The 15,188-nt window shown below is 43.0% G+C and overlaps 1 protein-coding gene across 2 annotated transcripts in view; it reads left to right on the top strand.

The window, feature by feature from the left end:
• PLCE1 (phospholipase C epsilon 1) overlaps positions 1–15,188 on the top strand; it is a 329,298-nt gene that overhangs the window by 253,373 nt on the left and 60,737 nt on the right. For both annotated transcript variants that reach the window (XM_043550715.1, XM_027821849.3), the window contains exons 7-10: positions 1,150–1,358; positions 6,279–6,954; positions 8,915–9,097; positions 9,896–10,013. In XM_043550715.1, the coding sequence (XP_043406650.1) occupies positions 1,150–1,358; positions 6,279–6,954; positions 8,915–9,097; positions 9,896–10,013 (1,186 nt within the window). The remainder of the gene's footprint in view (positions 1–1,149; positions 1,359–6,278; positions 6,955–8,914; positions 9,098–9,895; positions 10,014–15,188) is intronic.

Genomic DNA, 15,188 nt, shown 5'->3' with positions numbered 1-15,188 from the left:
CAAAATTCCTTCCAATGGTGGTTTTAGAAATGCATTTGAATCAATCAGTGAACTAACTTGTGTTCTTCCCATAGCCATGTTCCAGACAAGAGGAGAAGAAACTCCATACCTTGGTTTATCCAGGGTTCTTTGAAACTATATTGACAGGCTCAAACCTTTCAGACTGTCCCAATGACTATATGAGACTATACCTGACCACTCTAAAGGGCAAACCATTTCATCCCTAAAATTTCAAAATGTATCACACTGTGCTACCAGATGGCTGATGTTCCTCTCCCACTGACAGTTTAGGGACCATTCTACCAGAGCTCAAGTGGCATCCTCAGCATGGTTCTGCAATATGCCACATTTGTCAAGCATTATGCACTGGACTTACTGCAAAGTTTGGGAGAGCTGTACTCCCATTTGTCTTCGACAGTTGCAGCTGATTCTCCTCATGGCCACCATCCTGAAGAGGCTGCTACTTGACAGACACCTGCAGTGGTGGCTTACACATACCTGAAGAACAAAAAACAGTTACCCTACAGTAAAAGTGATTCCTTGAGGATGTTAGCAGTGTGAATCCCATGACCTGCCCTCCGCTTCATCCACAATTTCAGTCTTCAGCTAACACAAGCTTCAAATTGCAAGGGAACTGAGAGAGGGTCAGTTCCTGGACCCTTTATCCTCTTCCATGTGAGCACAAGAAGGCACAGGGCACATACATGGTCCTAATGGATATTGCTATTAAAAAAAAAATCCAATCTCGCACACGTGTGGTACAGCAGTATCTACAGGGGGATCCACGCTGACTACATCTTGAAAACCTTACATCTTACAGTCATTGTAAGGTAAATAACTGTTCTTTCCATTTTTATTTTTTTTTCCTTTCAAATCATCCCTCAAGTGTAGAGATTAAAGCTGAGATTTTCAAAAAGTCTAAAGGAATTAATATTATTTATTTGTTTGTTTATAGTATTGTAATGCCTAGAATTCCTAGTAATAGACCAGAATTAGGTGTTCAACTCTCACTGAAAGTCAATGGGGTTGATCTGTGCCTCATACGCCAAGGCCCCTTTGAAAATCTCAAGTTAAACTCTATTTCTGTCAGTTTACTTAACTATGTACTATTCTAACTGTTCATTGTATTAACTATTTGGGGTTTTTTAGTTTGTTTCAGATTACAATGGGCAAGATAATTTCTTGCAACGAGTAGGCCAAGATGGTTTAAATAATACGGAAAAAGAATCAACAGCAAACAGTATCTTTCAAACCATTCGGAGTTGTAATCGCAGTTTGGAATCTGAAGAAGTTGAAGACAATTTTAGTGAAGGAGGCAATTCAAGAAAAAACTCTTTGAAGGATAGAAACCGTTACCAGTAGGTTTTACATTGCATAGTTTACTGTGCTATTTTTCTGTGTGTTTCAAGATTTTTCATGTTTAATTTGCTGTTGTCTGAGTCTCAGTTATGGTAACAACATAAAATTTAATATAAGTATCCTTGAATTTTGCCCCTTCCAATTTCAGCTCTTTTCCCAGAGTTATGCTTGATATCAGGATGCTCAGAGGCTTGGAATCTCTCAATAGTTTTATCTTCTATTGTGATGTAATTATTTCCAGGCAAATCCCTTTCATCTTGTTTAGAGAGCTTTAGAAACCCACAGTTACATTATGATTTTGATCAGTTGTGCCAGGAATAGCACCATGTCATCTCTGTTATCAAAGCTCAGAACCTTATATCCTGTGGGTTAAAACAGCATTCTGCCCTAGTTAATATAAAGGTTATTTATTATTGTTGATAAGCCTGCTACTTTTTAAGGATATGTTCATTTGAGGTTCATAATTACCTCAGGAAGAATCCGTGAAAGCTATTAACCAAATTTTCACACTGGATCAGTCCAGTTATTTAGCACTGGTGTTTCTTTTATTATGACACGTGAGAAAGCTCGGTGTTAGCAGCCTCAGATTCCCAGTTCCCACTTGTACAGTGAGAGGACCAGTAGTAGATCAGTATCATACCAGCATACCGTACAGTATTGGTCATGTGGGAATAGTGATAAGTCCAAAGCCTGCTAAATCATTTAATCTTCCAAAGTGTTGTTTTGTTTTCTAGTTGTCTTTCTTATTGAATTTAAAGAGGAAAACATTTTACAGGGGAATGAAATTGGTGTTATATATCTAGCTTCCAATTTGAGATAAGTCTCCCACAGTGCATTTCTAACTAACCACAGCTATACATAGAAACAGCAGAAAAATGCAGTTAGGTGAGATGATGGTTCTGTGTCTATCACAATCTTTCCCAAGGACAAGTGTATTACTGTTATAAAGAGAGGAACTTTTGTTTTTACTAAGAGCTTTAGTTTAATAAATTTAAAATATCACAGTAGCAGATAGTTAACAGGAAGCATGCTCCCTACCTCTGTAGATAAAGAACCACATGACAGAGAGTAAAATACCCACATGTTTAGAGGTATCCAAACTGGTTCAGCCACCTATATATAAAGTCCAGTAAGTGAGCATCTGAGAAGGAACTACCAGCTTCCTGCGTTTATTTCATTTACATGCAATTGTAAATTTCATTTTAAAGAAATAATCTTTGTTTCCTGAAATAATGTTTTCTAATAGAATTATTAACATCTGGCCTTAGTTCCTTCTGAGCAGTGAAGCAGCAGCTGATGCCAAGAAAGGCTGTCCTACTTCACTGTCCATTTACATCATCCCTTGATTGCGGAAGAGTGCTGTAGAAAGCCCATAGTCTTTAGAATTTCCTACAACTTAAGTGCTTCCTTCCAGAAATTATTTTTCTTAACTAACATCAGACATTTTAAAACTAGTATTTAATTCACAGCTCAGATTTAAAAGATACTTGGGAAAACAACATTTCACTTATTGAAGCAAAGTAAAATGCTTCTAGTAATGATAAATAGGAAGGTAACTTCTCCTGTAAATGTTTAATCATTGCTTTGGAGTATATGTTCTATATCTGTATACATACATGAAATTAAATGAATTCATCCTCCTTTGAGCAGTACCAGTCTGTCCTGTCTGCTTTCTTAAAGAGTTCATCCCTCTGTAGTCAGGCCCTCTTGGCTGCCAGCGGTCAGTGCTTGAAGTCTCCTTTCCCTTCCCACTGTCCTGTTTTCTCCTTCTTGTGCACACTGAGAACTCTGGGAGGGACAGGAGCTTGCAGCAGAGGAGGATGAGGCTATACTATTTTGCTCTCTTTTTGTGTAGAGGCTGGAAAAGCAGGATTGTTTTAAAATATTGTGCACTGTGGACAGCTTTTACAGTGAGATGGGAGTATTTTGCATGTAGTATGTGAGGTCATTAACTTATGCTCTTTTGTATATGCTAATATTTGGTTTCTTAGTAAAGTTAAAAAGTATTTTTATTATAGTTATTTATTTAAACTAAAGACTGTTTAGTAGTAGAAATCTTGATTTTTGTAAGGGTGATATATGAAACTGTAATATTTTGATGTTTGGGGGAAATATCACATAATTTGCTTCAGTGTCATAGTTCAAAGTGAAAATGAAGATCTTACCTTAATTGATTTTTCCTGAATTACATATAGAACTGAGGCTATGAGTCCATAAAAATAGATAACTTAGCTTGAGCTGAAGAATATAAGGGGCATCTAACAAAGTCAGGGAATATGTTTATCAATATTCCCACTCTTACCTGTTGATAGGATATTTAGCACTCTGTGATCAGTGACTTGGCTATTCACCAGGAATTTCCTGACATGCCAAGTATATGTCAATGATTCATTTTTATTAGGGCTTTCTCTTTTCAGGGATAAAGCAAGTTGGGTAGGAAGACAGAAAATTGCCAACGCAAGTACAATTATTTGTCATCTCCTTCATATCTCACTCCCCTGACAGAGAGGATAGAGTTATTTTTCTAATTTAAAATGCTTATATATTTCAAATTATTTCAAACTTGTGACACTTAAATATTGTCAAAATCAAGGTAGACCAGAATAAATTGAGATAGAAGCTCCCCCTAATTTTCCTGTGATTTAATGTTTTCATACACAACAGTATATAAGAGTGGGAACCTATAAAATATGGGTGTCATTGGAGAAGGGGAAATTACATGGTCTACTTGTAATTTGATGTCCTTGAAAGTGATATGGCTGTGAGAGTCACATTCACCTATCCATTCCAAAGGAAGAACTAGAATTGCATTTTGATTTGTTAGAAATTTTGATTGTGGGTGGAAAAGTACATAGAAGCTTGCCTATAGTATATGTATCAGGGGGTAGATGAGTTAGTCTGTATCCACAAAAACATCTGAAGAAGTGGGGTTTTTTTACCCACAAAAGCTTATGCCCAAATAAATCTGTTAGTCTTTAAAGTGCCACTGGACTCCTTGTTATATGTACTTTTTCAAGGTTTGTTAATCAACTAACTTACATCAACGTTCGAAATTTTGCCACATAATCCTTTTAATGATTGATCCCACTTTGGAGAGACAAGCCATATTATATGTGTCTGAATCAACACCTTTAAAGCACAGTAATTTCTCTTTAGAATAAGTGTGAAAATCCACACAATTTTCTTTTTTATATATTGCATCCCTTGCTATTTCCTTCATAAAACTACAGTCTGTTCTAACATTTCCTTTTATCTGTTTCCTTCATTCCTAATGCATCTCAGTACAACACACGCAAAGAAAGCTTCTGAGTCAAACCGAGTTCTGTAAGTTTGTTCTCAGCACTTCCTAAACTATATTGCTTGTGCTAGCTACTGCCAGAAATTAATTGTGCATTTTTTGTGTGGCTGCTTCAGATGGCACAAACAAGAGTATGCCGTCCCTGTCTATCCTGGGCCGCTCTTTGCAAGTCCTCTCTGTTGTTAAATCCTGTAAATATTTTCTAGGATATTTGTAGGGTTGGCTGCTTTTTTCCATTTGAAAAAATTATTCTTGTGTGGTCATGACAAATACTTTAATGTTTAGATATGGGGTGAGATGCATTGAAGTCAACAGCAATGTATACTAGCTGAGGATCTGGCCTATGGTTGTTCTTTTTACATTCAATACGGCAGTACATGTGTGTTTCAATTTAGCAGAAGAAGCTCTTGTAGGGAGGAGATTTTGGATAAGTGAATTCTGTTCTCATAAACCATATTTGTTAGTTTAGATTTTTCTGCTTCATAGCTGCTGTTTCTCAGAACAGTAAAGGTATTCACTATATTTGGATTGGTAGCTACAAACGTTGTGATTGATAATTATATGTTACTTATATAATATTTTACATGTTCAAAATAGAAATATTCACTAATTAATTCTCACAACACTTTTCTGAGCAAGGTATGTGTTGTTGTCGTCACTATTTTATAGATGATAACATTAAGGGTATGTCTATGCTATGGGGGAGATGATTCCCATCTCATGTATGCATACTCATGCTAGCTGTCATTGAGTTAGCATGCTAAAAATAGTGATGTAGCCATGGTGGCACGCATAGCAGCGAGTAGTGGCATGGGCTAGCCGTGCTGAGTACAAACCCTCCAGAACCCTATGGTACTTGGAATGGCTTGTCCCCCCTGCCTGTGCCACCCCAGCTATGCTACTATTTTCAGTGTGCTAGCTTGATGGGAGCTAGTGTAAGTATGTCTGAGTGAGCTGGAAATCACACCTCTAGCTCCTAAATGTAGATGTAGCCTAAGACAGAGAGAGTAAGTAACTTGCTCAAGGCCACAGAGTGAATCTCTGAAGAGTAGAAATATAGCAAAGGAATTAGCCTTCAATCCACTAGGCTGTGCTGCCAGTGTCCACAAAAGAGATTTGGACATACTGCAACCAAAGCTATTGTATGGATTGGATTTAGAAGCTGGAATCACTTTGTTTTTAGATCTCCTGTGAAAGTTATTCATTATTAAGAACTTTTTAAATGTGCATTTATATTTTTGTACATGGGATGTTTGGGAGGGAAACCTGAAAAAATTGTCATCATACATTTTTTCTCTGTCTCTAATACAGTGATATCAATCCTAACAATATCTGTTAATTAATTAGTTTGTCCAAAATTACAATAGTATAAAGGTACATTCTATATACTATATAATGCAATACTGTCAAAGTCTTTAAGCATAAATGTCCTTGTACCTCTAAACAGTATGATGTTAATCTTCTGCTGAATTTAAACTATAATAGAACAGGTTTTAAAGGTAGTATTGTAGCTAAACATGCATAGAGTAAATGAAAACATGTGTATCAGATGTTCCACTATGTATACAGTATATATACAAATACTGGAAAACATAAGTGTTGTATCTTACTTCACATACAGGTTTATAATTGGAGATTTCTCAGACTCAGAAAGTGACATATCTGAGCAGTCAAAAGAGTGGGACACAAATACAACTGAAGAGCAGCAAGAGGCATACAGTCATGGAATAGAACTCATTCCCTGGTATGTGTTATCAATCAGAGCTGATGTCCATCAGTTCATGCTACAAGGGGCAACTGTCATACATTATGACCAGGAGATGCATCTCTCAGCACGCTGTTTTCTTCAGCTTCAACCCGACAATAGTACTTTGACATGGATAAAACCCACCACAGCTTGCCCTGCAAATACTAAAGTAAAACTGGGTGTGCTAGGTAGCACTGCTGACCTTGGTAAATTTCAGTTTCTTGGCAGTACTGGATTGAATGGACTGGTGGAAGGTTTCTTGGATTTGTTTTCAGCAAAGGCTGTGTACATGGGACACCCTGGCGTTGATATGCACACTGTGTGTGTTCAAAATAAACTTTGTAGTATGTCCCTTGAAGAGAATGGAGTAACACTACTATATGGACTTCAAACTACTGATAATAAGTTGCTGCACTTCGTGGCTCCAAAATATACTGCCAAAATGCTGTATGATGGATTGCTGGAATTAACAAAAGCTGTAAGAAAAATGAGGAAATTCCCTGATCAGAGATTGCAGTGGCTACGGAAACAGTATGTCTGCCTTTATCAGGTAAGTTTCAGAGTAGCAGCCGTGTTAGTCTGTATTCGCAAAAAGAAGAGGAGTACTTGTGGCACCTTAGAGACTAACAAATTTATTTGAGCATAAGCTTTTGTGAGCTTTTGTGAGCTACAGCTCACTTCATCAGATGCATTCAGTGGAAAATACAGTGGAGAGATTTATATGCATAGAGAACATGAAACAATGGGTGTTACCATACACACTGTAATGAGAGTGATCACTTAAGGTGAGATATTACCAGCAGGAGAGCGGGGGCGGGGGGGAACCTTTTGTAGTGATAATCAAGGTGGGCCATTTCCAGCAGTTGACAAGAACGTCTGAGGAATGGTGGGGGGTGGAATAAACATGGGGAAATAGTTTTACTTTGTGTAATGACCCATCCACTCCCAGTCTCTATTCAAGCCTAAGTTAATTGTATCCAGTTTGCAAATTAATTCCAATTCAGCAGTCTCTCATTGGAGTCTGTTTTTGAAGTTTTTTTGTTGAAGAATTGCCACTTTTAGGTCTGTAATCGAGTGACCAAAGAGATTGAAGTGTTCTCCAACTGGTTTTTGAATGTTATAATTCTTGACGTCTGATTTGTGTCCATTTATTCTTTTACGTAGAGACTGTCCAGTTTGATCAATGTACATGGCAGAGGGGCATTGCTGGCACATGATGGCCTTTGATTAAATGCAATATCAAAGGCCAGATTCACTAGTTTTACACATCATGTGCCAGCAATGCCCCTCTGCCATGTGCATTGATCAAACTGGACAGTCTCTACGTAAAAGAAAAAATGGACACAAATCAGACGTCAAGAATTATAACATTCAAAAACCAGTTGGAGAACACTTCAATCTCTTTGGTCACTCGATTACAGACCTAAAAGTGGCAATTCTTCAACAAAAAAACTTCAAAAACAGACTCCAATGAGAGACTGCTGAATTGGAATTAATTTGCAAACTGGATACAATTAACTTAGGCTTGAATAGAGACTGGGAGTGGATGGGTCATTACACAAAGTAAAACTATTTCCCCATGTTTATTCCACCCCCCACCGTTCCTCAGACGATCTTGTCAACTGCTGGAAATAGCCCACCTTGATTATCACTACAAAAGGTCCCCCCGCTCTCCTGCTGGTAGTATCTCACCTTAAGTGATCACTCTCGTTACAGTGTATGGTAACACGCATTGTTTCATGTTCTCTATGTATATAAATCTCCCCATCTCCCCACTGTATTTTCCACTGAATGCATCTGATGAAGTGGGCTGTAGCTCACGAAAGCTTATGCTCAAATAAATTTGTTAGTCTCTAAAGTGCCACAAGTACTCCTTTTCTTTTTATCAGGTAAGGTACATTGTAATCATCTAATGTATAAATAAGGGAGAGTTTCTAAGATACCAACAATATGCATAGTCGTATCTGTTTTAGGCAGGTTAAGATTAAAGATACAAGACCTGATTCTCCACCGTTACATTAATTTTACACCAGCATAACTCCACTGAAGTCAACAGATTGACACTAGTGTAAAACTAGTGAATCTGGCCTTTGATATTGCATTTAATCAAAGGCTATTTGATACACTAAAATCAAGTATTAAACAGATCTTTTATATTAAGCAGATCTTAATATATCATAAAATAAAAAGTGAAACTGGTATGCTAATTGGGCCTTTGAAGTTCGCATTTGATTAAACAGGAAGCAATGCCCATAACTACACAGGGGCTCAAATCTTGAGCAGTGGGAGGTGGGATTAAAAAAAAAACAAAACAAAAAGCAAAACGTTTTGCCAATAATAACAACAAAACAAACAGCAGTACTTTTACTATAAGTAAAACTTGCCTTGCTTTTGATGTTGTCTTTCACTGCTTTATAGTGGGTGTCTTCACTACTGTTTCAGAAAATGTTTGAGTCTTTCTGCAATACTGTACCTAGTCCTTTTTTTTGTAATACTGAGAATTTTTGTAGGAGGATGGCCGATTTGAAGGCCCAACTTTGGCTCAGGCTGTTGAACTGTTTGGAGGTAGACGCTGGAGTGCAAGGAACACAAGCACAGGGGCCCTGACCAGAAGCACTGAGAAACCCAGTGTGCAGAGAAACAACACTCTGGGAATAAGCACAGCCAAGAAAAAGAAGAAAGTACTCATGAGGGTAGAATATTTTGTTATGTACTAATCCTGTGATCTAGCCAATTTAAGCTATTTATAATATAGTTTTTGTATAACTAACCATGTATTCGGAACCAGAGAAAAGATCAGTAAATAATAATACAGTTGTTATAACTTTGAAACTATGTTAATTGCAATGGCAGTTCCCTGGCTTATTATTTATTTAGGAGAGGCTTATTTTTCCTCATACCAGGGAGGCCCAGGATTTTGGGGGACAGCATGTAGAACAATGGGGTGCAGACTGATTGAGACCTTTATATGGTACCTCCCCTCTGAGCTGTTCCAGTAGTTGGAAATCAGCTGAGCAGAGGAGTTGCCCAGGCCACATGTTCTTTTTCCTAGACATACATCCTTTTCACAAGTGGCCAAGAGAGGGATCATGTAGGAACTGGTATGATGGCTCTACGCTACCCAAAGATTCCTTTAGTCAGGGGGATTCCTCAAGGGGCCAGATGCACCTCCTCTAGGACTGTTTTATGCCATTGGACTAGCGCAAAGCCAACCAGAGCACTCCAGAAAATCAAGGCCATTGTCTTGTTATGTGTGATGTCACACTGAGGTGACAGCCAAAGTTCCCACACTCCTCTGTGTAACTTTCATGAGACTTAAATGACCTCTTTTCTATCTAGAGTGATGGTGGCAACTATCAGCATTTACAGCAGTCTTTAGTGTTTAATGTAGAATAGCTGATTCATGTCCAGTTTTTGTCATTCACAAAAAGAATATAGGGTAAAATAAATAACATTTTAAAGATGATTATGACAATGATCACTGTTTCCAGGGTGAAAGTGGAGATGCTACTGATGATGAGATGGCAACTCGTAAGACAAAAAGTTATAAAGAATATCGTAATAGAAGTGGTTCGGATCCTCAAGACATTGATGAACACGAAGAATCAGGTAGATATAATAGTCCAGTAGTTAGATCCCTTTTAGTGCTTTGTTCTGAATAATTTTGATACAGCTAATGATGGGTGAAATGTTACAATGGACAAAAGTTTCAATAGGCTTTATTCTATACAAAAATAATAATAGTTATTTGTTTATTAATAGGAAGTTACAGCTCTGACACACACATCTGTGGTGTGATAGTGTTGTCAGGATGGTATTTTCTGCAAATGCTGTAAACTTTTTACATTAATTTGTACTGTTCTTCTTTGAGTGCTTGCTCATATCGATTCCATTCTAGGTGTGTGCATGCCCATATGCGCAGTCGTCGGATATTTTTGCCTTAGCGGTATCCATAGGGTTGGCTGTGGCGCCCTCTTGAGTGACGTACTCATGCATCGGTATATTAGGTGCTGCAGGCCTACACCCTCTCAGTTCCTTCTTACCGCCTGTGGTGGCTAGTTGGAGCACCTTTCCCTTGCCTAGCAAGGGTTAGCGGTCCTTTCTCCTCAGACTTCGAGCCTTAGAGCCTTGTAAAAAGTTTGTTTACAGTAGTTAGTTAGTAAGTAGTTGTTAAGTAGTATAGTTAGAGAGAGAGTGTCCCAGCGGGGACTTCACCCCAGGTGGGGCATGCTCCGGTCTCCGGGTTTTAAGCCCTGCTCTGTCTGCAACAGGCCTATGCCTGTTAGTGACCCCCATAGCAGCTGCCCAAAGTGCTTGAGGAAATCACATGTGAAGGACAAGTGTCACATCTGTAAGAACTTTCGTCCCAGAACTCAGAAAGAGCAAGACATCCATTTGAGGGCCCTCCTCATGGAGGCTGTTCTCCGCCTGGCTTCCGAGCCTTCCTGGATGGACTCTACTCCTAGCACTTTGGCCTTGGGGTGTAGCTCACCCCCGGTACCAGGCTTCGCCTGACACCACTCCCCATTGCCAGTGCCTAAGAAGAAGTCAAAGAAATGCAACTCCCCAGCACCAAGCAAGAAGGGCCAAGGGGCATCGGGCAAAGGACCCAGTTCGGGCCACCAGCTCACACCAGAGCCACGTCGGAATTCCTCCCTGATGGGGTACCCTAGCCCCACAAGGGATCCGCCACTGACTCCCAGGAGCAGTAGGGGACTCAAACTCGTGACAGGGCCGACACCTTCCCAGGTTCTCCTGGCGCCTAGAGAGCAAAGGCCACTACCAGTGCTGCCAGCACTGTGTGCATCACAGGACACGGCAAGGGTTTCCCTACAAGGGCAAGCCAGTCATAAAGACCCCCCCAGAGGGCAAGCAAATGCTGCCAGTCTCCGGAGCCGAGACAACGCTTTCCGTCTCCACGCCCCAGGTCTCCATCTTCTGCAGGACGCCCTAGATTGCTGGCACTGCAATCGCAGTCTCTGCCCTCTCAACATGGGTCACCCAGAGGGAGGCATCAGTGGAAGAGTGTGGAAGAGTCTGCGATGTGGTACTGATCCCCTTGCCCCCGGCACCGATCCAGCTACTCAAGACACCGGGCTTCTGTGGCAACAGTTAGCTGTCAGACTCAAGCTTTGACAGCCGCTCCGTGGTCACTGGAAGGTGATTCCCCCGGCACAGAAAGGGAATTAATTTCTTCACCGAGGCAACACCGGCATGACTGGGCACCTGAGGCTACATTGACCTCCGCAATGCCATCTTGGCAGCAAGGCCAGTGGCCAGCACAATGGCCTACTGGAGAATGTGGGGCATGCCTGTGATGCCAATGCCTCCTTCACTCCATTTTTCAGCCACTGCCTCGGAGCAGCCACCAACAGCACCAGCAGCACCAAGCTCAGTGAGCGAGGTGCACTCGGAGGCTGGGGTAGAGGAGCAAGTGCTCACCCCGAAACCCTCTTCCTCCATGGGGGATAATGCCCCGGGGCCTCCCCCAGTGACCCAGTCATGATTCTCGTCCCCAGATGAGGTGGTAGCGGTGCCCTCTCATGCCAGCCCACCAGATGATTTTAAAGAACACCAGGACCTGCTTTGTAGATGGCCACAAACTTCGACTTGGAGGTGGAGGAGGTGGTGGCTGAACAGGAGGACACTCTGTTTAATGTACTCTCAGCATCTACCCCCGCCCGTATCGCACTACCAGTAAATGATAGGGTCTTCAAAATAGCCAAAGACCTCTGGCAAACTCCATCTCCTATCCCTATCACCTCCAAGAAGGCAGAGAAAAAAAATTTCTTCCAGCCAAGGGTTTTGAATATTTGTATACCCACCCGCCTCCGGGCTCATTGGTCATCTCTGCAGCCAGCGAGAAGGACAGATGGGGCGAACCAGTTCGACCCCCAGAAATAATAAGGTCAAGAGGCTGGACCTTTTTGGAAGGAAGGTTTATTCAGCCGCCAGCCTTCAGTTCCGGGGGGGCTAACCACCAGGCTCTTGGGGAGGTACAACTTAAACTTATGGAACTTCCTCTGTAAGTTCGAGGAATCCCTGCCCCAAAACTCAGCCCAGGAATTTGGGGCCCTGGTGGAGGAGGGTACGGCAGTGGCTAGGTGTTCCCTCCAGATGGCTGGGACACAGCCAATTCGGTAGCTCGGGTGGTCACATCGGCGGTGGTCATGAGGCACAGCTCCTGGCTTCAGACCGCTGGGCTGTCCTCAGAAATGCAGGCCTTGATCCAAGATCTTCCCTTCGATGGGAATGGTATTTTTGCAGAGCAGACCGACGCGGGGCTACACCATCTGAAGGACACTTGGGCCACCCTTCACTCGCTCAGTCTGCATATGTTGCAGTTGGCAAGGAAGCCGTTCTGGCCGCTCCCGCCACCAAGGCCTTGGCAACCTCAACAAGGTCCTGCAAGGAGAAGGGATAGAGAGATGAATTTTAGTCATTGCTGCCCTCCTTCCTCCTGCTCACCTGCACAACCCAGCCCGGGCATCGCTCTCGAGTGCACCCTCAAAATGAGAGCTTCTGGCCCCCGTCCACTCTCCGGATCCGCCTCGTTCTTTCCTCAACCGTCTTCGTCCCTACCATTCGGTCTGGTCGTGTGTCACCTCGGACCGTTGAGTGCTAGAGATTGTATTTCAGGGCTACATCCTACAATTTTCACCACCCCCCATCCTTCCCCGTCCCTCTTCAGGGACCCTTCTCACAAGCAACTCCTCGTTCAAGAGGTCGAAAACCTCATGCAGCTGAGGGCAGTGGAAGGGCCCCTCGGGACATGAGATGAAAAGGGTTCTACTCCCGATATTTCATAATCCCAAAAGCAAAAGGTGGCCTGGGACCCATTCTGGACCTGCGGAGCCTCAACAAGTCTCTCAGGAAGTTGAAGTTTTGCATGGTCTCCCTGGCTTCCATCATCCCCTCCCTGGATCCAGGAGACTGGTATGCTGACCTCAATCTGAAGGACGCTTATTTCCATATCTCCATCTTCCAAGGTCATAGATGATTCCTCCATCTTATAGTGGGTGGGTACCATTTCCAGTTCATGGCACTGCCCTTTGGTCTTTCATCTGCCCCAGGGTATTCACAAAACGTATGATACCAGTGACCACTTACCTGAGGTGTTGAGAAGTTCAGGTCTACCTGTATCTCAACAATTGGCCATCAAGGACAGATGTCGGGAGCAGGTGCAGATGAGTCTCGATCTGGTATGTTCCATCTGCTCCGACCTGGGCCTGTTGATAACAAAAAGAAATAGAGCTCAAGGCCGGTGCAATGGATAGAGTTTGTTGGGGCGGTTCTCAACTCCACATGAGCCAGAGTCTTCCTTCCAGAGGCATGTTTTCAGGCCATGTCGGACCTGCTCTCCCTTGCGAAAAACTACCTGCTCACCATTGCTCGCAACTGCCTGCGATTGTTAGGCTACATGGCTGCTTGTATGTATGTGTTCCGGCATGCCCGGCTCCATCTCCACCCACTGCAAGTGTGGTTGGCATTAGTCTACATCCCCAACCGGAATGATCTAGACTGGGTAGTCAGGGTGCCAGTTCATATCTGGTCGTCCCTGGATTGGTGGTTGAGGGTGTTCCCTTTGCTGGCCCAGCCCCATCACTGTCCCTGGTTTCCAATGCCTCAGACCTGGTCTGGGGAGCCCACCTGGGTGAGCTCAGCACACAAGGCCACTGGTTGTGAGATGATCTGGCCCTCCACATAAATGACAGGGAGCTCAAAGTGGTTCCTCTGGCCTGCCAGGCTTTCCTGCCCCACCTGAAAGGCAAGGTGGTACAGGTCCTGACGGACAATACCGCTGCGATGTCATACATTTCTTTGCGCAGCATGCCATCCATCTTGTATGTTCCACCTGTCACACTCTGCCCGAGGCCAGGAACATGTTAGCAGATCGCCACAACAGAATCTTCTCATCTCACCACAAGTCATCACTACATCCAGAGGCGGAATAATCTTCCACTGGTGGGGGAGTCTCTAGGTAGACTTGTTCGTGTCCGTCGGAACGGGAAATGCCATGTGTTCTGCTCAAGCTGGGGAATGGGCAGGGGCTCCCTGTCAGATACCTTTTTGCTCCCATGGTTGGAGGCTCTGATGTATGCCTTCCCACCAGTTCCATTAATCCACAGAGTCCTCATGAAGATCAAACAGGACAGGGTGAAGATGATCCTGATAGCCTCTGTGTGGCCTCAACAGCACTCGTTCGGCACGCTACTGGACCTTTCGGCCGCCCTGCTACAGCTGCCTCTCTGGCAGGACCTGCTGTCCCAGAACCATGGCAGTCTTCGGCACCCAAACCTGGCTGTGCTGCACCTGAGAGCATGGCTACCGCATGGTTAAATGCAAAAGAACAGGAATGCTTGGCCCATGTCCAACAGGTCTTGTTAGAAGCAGAAAGCCCTCCACCAGAGGGACCTACCTGGCCAAGTGGAAAAAGTTCACATGCTGGACCTTGGACCGCGGTATCTGGGCCGAGCAGGCCCCACTGCAGGCAATTCTGGACTATCTTCTGCACCTCAAGCTCCAGGGATTGTCCCTATCATCAATCAAAGTCCACTTGGCCGCTATTTTGGCCTTCCACCTTCCATTCCAAGGCAGGTCAGTCTTTGCTCATGGCGTGATGGTCCGGTTTTTGAAAGGTCTGGAGCGTCTCTACCTGCACATCTGGGATCCTGTTCCTCCCTGGGACCTGAATGTCACGCTGTCGCAGCTCATGGGTCCCCCTTCGAGCCTCTGGCTTCCTGCTCTACTTCTCTCCTGGAAGGTTTTGTTCCTGGTTGCGAT

This window comes from Chelonia mydas, chromosome 7, assembly GCF_015237465.2.
Source record: "Chelonia mydas isolate rCheMyd1 chromosome 7, rCheMyd1.pri.v2, whole genome shotgun sequence".
In the NCBI taxonomy this organism is placed as follows: domain Eukaryota; kingdom Metazoa; phylum Chordata; order Testudines; family Cheloniidae; genus Chelonia; species Chelonia mydas.
This window is presented reverse-complemented; position numbering and strand designations above follow the sequence as displayed.